The sequence below is a fragment of the Piliocolobus tephrosceles genome, chromosome 2 (assembly GCF_002776525.5).
Source record: "Piliocolobus tephrosceles isolate RC106 chromosome 2, ASM277652v3, whole genome shotgun sequence".
NCBI classification, from domain to species: Eukaryota; Metazoa; Chordata; class Mammalia; order Primates; family Cercopithecidae; genus Piliocolobus; species Piliocolobus tephrosceles.
Genome location: NC_045435.1, coordinates 133,921,736 through 133,925,488, shown reverse-complemented (window position 1 = coordinate 133,925,488; position 3,753 = coordinate 133,921,736). Strand labels below are relative to the sequence as shown.

The following is a 3,753-nucleotide window of genomic DNA, read 5'->3' as shown; positions in this document are numbered from 1 at the left end:
CTCTTGCTTACAAAACTGGCAAGTGATAAAGGCAAGATTTGAATTCAAGCAGTCTTGTTCTGAAGACTGTGCTGAGCTGCTGTTCATCCTGCCTCTCTGTAAACAAATATTCAACCAATTTAACAGAAAATAAAACCATGCACATAAAAATAATACAACTAATCAAGAAAAGAAAGTTTAAAACTATTGAGATTTAAAATGCTGCTATATGAGTATACAGGAAGTAGTCTTGGAAATTAAAATAATTCTAGACTCATAAAGTTGAAATCAATCTTTAAAATTTATGAAATCGTAGAATCTAATGTTAATATAGGTCATGTGGAATCTAACGATAATTTCAAAAAGCAAAACATGTCACATCCAATGCAGGGATCCTTTCCTGAGGAATATTTGCATACAGCCAGCCTGTCTTCTTGTTTATTTCCAGTAATAGAGTCAGCCTGTTTCACATATTTTTCTAATTCCAGCTGGAGAGTTCTAATCTTCAGAATTTTCTTAAATTGTGCAAAACCTCTTCTTCCATGTAACTTCTTGACATTAAACCCAGGTGTGTCTTAAAAGAAAGAAAATGTACTACTATTGCTCCAATATAGTGGCATAATCTCATAAATACTGAGAATAACTACCTTGGGTACTTCCCTTTGGCTTTTTTTCACACTAAATATCTTTAAAGATCTTTCATAAATGCAACATCTGCTTAGGGAATATATTCTCTGCACCAGACACTAAAGAAACAAAGACAAATAGGAAAGCTATTCTTCCTCAATAACTTGCATCTGAGAGTGGGAAAACATTCTACTAAAGTGTTTTAGGCCCTATTACAGGACGGGAGGGGTGGCTCACACCTGTAATCCCAGCACTTTAGGAGGCCAAGGCTAGCAGATCGCTTGAACCCAGTAGTTCAAGACCAGCCTCGGCAGCATGGCAAGACCACATCTCCACTAAAAATACAAAAATTAACAAGGTATAGTGGTGGATGCCTGCAGTGCAGTCCCAGCTACTTGTGAAACTGAGGTGGGAGGATCACCTGAGCTCAGGAAGTCAAGGCTGCAGGGAGCTATGATCGCACCACTGCACTCCAGCATAGGTCACAGAGCGAGATCCTGTCTCAAAAACAGCCCCCAAAACAACAACAACAACAAATCCTATCACAGGAAAATTTGTGCATTTTTTAAAAAATCAGAATTGCTTTTTTTCTGTAACTTCTTCCTAATCTACCACCCTAATTAGTTACACAATCAAGAAAAAACAATGATGCTAAATTTGTGCTGGATAATCTTTGCCCTTCCAGATCAGATCTGCAGGCTTCTCTGTCCTGCTTTGTGTGCTGGAAAGTAAACTCTAAAGGTTACTTCAGCCAAATTGTATTACATTCCAATTTCTAGTTGAGTTTGGTCAATGGGAGAAGCCAGTAGGAGAAAAGAGAATAGAAGGAGACAGAGGGGCTAAGGTATTTATTCTCTGGGTTCTGCCTGCTCGTCCAAGGTTTGTCAGTGGCTTTCCCCCATACCTAAGGCCTCAGCTCCTGCTGGGACCATTTCTGCATGGCTACAGTTCTCATTGGATTCCAATATGTAATTGTTATCTTCCCTTGTCCTTTCTGGCCTAAGGAGCTGTTTCAATCTTCTCCCGGTCAATTCTCTTTTGACACAAAAGGCAGTCTTCAGGATGCAATCACCAATGTGTTAAATGCATTTTTCTTCTTCTGGGATTCTAGATCCGTTCATTTCAAATAGCTTTAGAAGTATTATAGTATGTTCTATTGAGCAAACACATTAAAGAAAATAAAATTTCCTCAAGCCTCTAGGTGGATAATACAATATCTCAGCTGACTTTGTCAAGCATTTGCTTCCTGACATGTAGGTTTTATTTACCTCGAGAACTTCTAAGGAAGTTTTTTGAGCTTGTTTAAATTATCTTTCTATAGTCAGTAATCTTAGGCACTAAAATTTTGGAGGAAATAATTTTTTTCTCAAGTTGATAAGTTAATAAAAAGGAGTCGGTGCCGCGCGCCGCTGGTGGTCTTCAGGCTGGTCCGTGCGGGTCTGCCCCGGTTCGCCGGCTCCTAGGTCTTTGAACAGCCGCGATGTCGATCTTCACCCCCACCAACCAGATCCGCCTAACCAATGTGGCCGTGGTACGGATGAAGCGCGCCGGGAAGCGCTTCGAAATCGCCTGCTACAAAAACAAGGTCGTCGGCTGGCGGAGCGGCGTGGAAAAAGACCTTGACGAAGTTCTGCAGACCCATTCAGTGTTTGTAAATGTTTCTAAAGGTCAGGTCGCCAAGAAGGAAGATCTCATCAGTGCGTTTGGAACAGATGACCAAACTGAAATCTGTAAGCAGATTTTGACTAAAGGAGAAGTTCAAGTATCAGATAAAGAAAGACACACACAACTGGAGCAGATGTTTCGGGACATCGCAACTATTGTGGCAGACAAATGTGTGAATCCTGAAACAAAGAGACCATACACCGTGATCCTTATTGAGAGAGCCATGAAGGACATCCACTATTCAGTGAAAACCAACAAGAGTACAAAACAGCAGGCTTTGGAAGTGATAAAGCAGTTAAAAGAGAAAATGAAGATAGAACGTGCTCACATGAGGCTTCGCTTCATCCTTCCAGTGAATGAAGGCAAGAAGCTGAAAGAAAAGCTCAAGCCACTGATCAAGGTCATAGAAAGTGAAGATTATGGCCAACAGTTAGAAATCGTATGTCTGATTGACCCGGGCTGCTTCCGAGAAATTGATGAGCTAATAAAAAAGGAAACCAAAGGCAAAGGTTCTTTGGAAGTACTCAATTTGAAAGATGTGGAAGAAGGAGATGAGAAATTTGAATGACACCCATCAATCTCTTCACCTCTAAAAACACTAAAGGGTTTTTGTTTCCGACACCACTGTTTCATGTCTGTGATCTGCCAAATACTTGCTCAAACTATTTGACATTTTCTATCTTTGTGTTAAGAGTGGACATGGCAAGGCTTTCCTACATAAGTATAATAATGTGGGAATGATTAGGTTTTAATTATAAACTGGAGTCTAAATCTAAAGCAAAATTGAAACTCCAAGATGCAAAGTCCAGAGTGGCATTTTGCTACTCTGTTTCATGCTTTGACAACTTTCCAAAATGAAAGTTATTTGAGGCAACTCTTGTGGGTGAAAAGTTATTGATACGGTAGAGTAAGATTATTAGGGACAGGTCTATATGACAAAAGGGGGAGTCTTTCCTAAAAAAGAAAACATAGGATGCTTCATTTCTACTTAATGGAACTTACGTTATGAGGGTCATTATGCTTGGATGATGTTCCTGATTATCTGAGACAGATATAGAAAAACTGTGCCGGACTTAAATAGTTTTCATTGAACATGCTGCCATAACTTAGATTATTCTTGGTTAAAAAATAAAAGTCACTTATTTCTAATTCTTAAAATTTATAATATATATTAATATAGCTAAAATTGTGTGTAATCAATAAAACCACTCTTATTTTTATTAAACTATGGCTTGTGTTTCTAGAAAAAAAAATAAAAAGGAAACATGAGCTCTTTTGGGTATTTTCTTTAGGAAATATGGAGCATGGCAGTCCTTTTGGTGGGAAATCATGCTTTGTGAGTAAAAAATATTTAATTTTTCTTAGGAAAATAAAAAGAGGGGATCTTTTCATTTGCATTTTATCTTGTCCATTGTCCTATAAACTTTAAGTTTCTAGGAAAAAAAATCTATACTGAAAAAGTCTAAAACATAGTAAAGTCCT

At 38.3% G+C, this 3,753-nt stretch overlaps 1 protein-coding gene across 1 annotated transcript; it reads left to right on the top strand.

Moving 5' to 3' along the window:
- The first annotated feature begins 2,004 nt into the window (after positions 1–2,004).
- Positions 2,005–3,516, top strand: LOC111526530 (ribosome maturation protein SBDS). The gene has a single exon (XM_023192285.1). The coding sequence runs from the start codon at positions 2,087–2,089 to the stop codon at positions 2,837–2,839; it is 753 nt and encodes a 250-aa protein (XP_023048053.1). The 5' UTR covers positions 2,005–2,086; the 3' UTR covers positions 2,840–3,516.
- The last annotated feature ends 237 nt before the right edge of the window (positions 3,517–3,753 follow it).